We start from the raw sequence: 1,671 nt of genomic DNA, 5'->3' as shown, positions 1-1,671 counted from the left end.
ACAACAACAACACTCCTGTACCTCGAATCCTCCTTCAGATTGAGAAAGATGGCTCGACTGTCCCTCCAGAGCAGCGTGAGGTTGAATGCCACTTTGAGCAACATTGCGGAGGTGTCCACGCGGAGGTTCTCCAGCGTTATTTGCCCCGCGACCTCCAGACCCAGGTCGTCCTCGGCCTCTCCAGCTGATCTAGGGGCTACGCTGCTCTGCAGAGGAGGGAAGGGGGGTATTTGAAGAAGATCTTAGCAAAATTCGCTTAATTATGGGCTCTGGAACCAAATTGAATTAATTTTGGCTTTGTTGTTTTTTGCTGTCTAGGATACATTTTTTTCCAGTGACACATCCTTAAATATTTACTAATTATTTCTAATCTGTACAATGTCCAAGGGCTTCGTTATCAGTCCACAATCATTGTTAACTCCAAGCTTAACATAGTCTTACCTTGTAATCACTGGGCAAGCGAACGAGACTGCAGTTGGCCTCGTCCGTGTGGTCGCGGCAGTCGTACTTGAGGTCGCAGCGGACGTCGAGCGGCACGCAGGTTCCGTCATCGCACGAGAACTCGCCGGAGCGGCAGACGGAGAACAAGAGCGTCCTCGACTCCCCGCTTGCCTGGCCGCACATGGGTCGCTCGAGCTGCCATAACCGGCGGCCCATCGGGTAGTTGTACACGGAAGGAATCAGCGAAGCCACTTTCTCCTTGGCGCTCTCGTCCTCCCAAACCCACGTCGTCCCGTTGTTGACGATCCTGTAGTCGCCGTAGCCGACGAAAGTCCTCTCGTCCCCTTCCTCGGTCATCAGGAACTTCATGTTGTGGACGAAGGTCTCGCAGGATCCCCTGAGCGTGAGGAACACTTCGCTGGCCAAGAAGCACGAAGGGCAGCGACTGCCGTAGCACTGGTCGTCAACGACGCCCTCGGCTTCGAAGCCGCCACAGTTTTCGTAGTGCAGGCCGTTGGGCTCGTCCACCGCCCAGGGCAGCTCCGGGGCGAGCCTCCCGTCGCTGTGGAAGCGCCACTCGCCCTCCGTCGATTCCTCGGTCACCCCGGCCCACATGACCTTGCACGCCGGTATGAGCGTCCGCGCCTGGGCGACCATGAGCGTCACCTGGGACAGGTTGGTCGGCGTAGGTATGAAGCCCCCCAGGGACTCGCACAAGTAGGCGCCCTCCAGGAAGGTCATGGGCGGGAACACGCGGAACAGGCGAGACATTTTGGGGTGGCACAGGTTCCTCATCTTCACCTCGTGCCTGGAGGCGTTCCGGAGCTCCCACTCCCTCCGCCAGGAGATGACGTCCCCGTCGGGAGACTTACGGCAGTGGGAGAAATCCTCGACTTCCTGCGACGTCAGCATGCGACTCCAGATGTTGAACTGAGTCACGTTGCCGATCAAGGAGCTGTTCACAAAAAGGAACGGGTCGATGTAGCCGACGGTGAGATCGGAGGCCGGCGTCACGTCCGTCGAGGTGAGGACCCTGGTGCCGAGGAGCTCGCCGTCGATCCAGAGGTGGAACTGGTTCTTCGTGGCGTCGTAAATCACGCACACGAAGTACCAGTGATGAGGACGGAGCCACGAGGAGAGCAGGTAGTACTTGTACTGGTACATCACGACCACCCGCAATTTCTCCACGCTCAGCTCTGTTGGTCCAAGACACACAGTCAGTGGATAAGA

At 57.5% G+C, this 1,671-nt stretch overlaps 1 protein-coding gene across 1 annotated transcript in view; it reads right to left on the bottom strand.

Annotated features, from left to right (window-relative positions):
• LOC119591420 overlaps positions 1-1,637 on the bottom strand; it is a 5,239-nt gene extending 3,602 nt beyond the window's left edge. Inside the window, exons 1-2 of the mRNA XM_037940160.1 lie at positions 442-1,637; positions 22-206 (exon numbers count right to left, since the gene is read on the bottom strand). Of these exons, the coding sequence (XP_037796088.1) occupies positions 22-206; positions 442-1,605 (1,349 nt within the window). The 5' untranslated portion in view covers positions 1,606-1,637. The remainder of the gene's footprint in view (positions 1-21; positions 207-441) is intronic.
• Positions 1,638-1,671: the final 34 nt, after the last annotated feature.

This window comes from Penaeus monodon, chromosome 28, assembly GCF_015228065.2.
Source record: "Penaeus monodon isolate SGIC_2016 chromosome 28, NSTDA_Pmon_1, whole genome shotgun sequence".
NCBI lineage: Eukaryota > Metazoa > Arthropoda > Malacostraca > Decapoda > Penaeidae > Penaeus > Penaeus monodon.
Note: the sequence above shows the minus strand (reverse complement) of the source record. Positions and strands in the feature narration are given on the sequence as shown.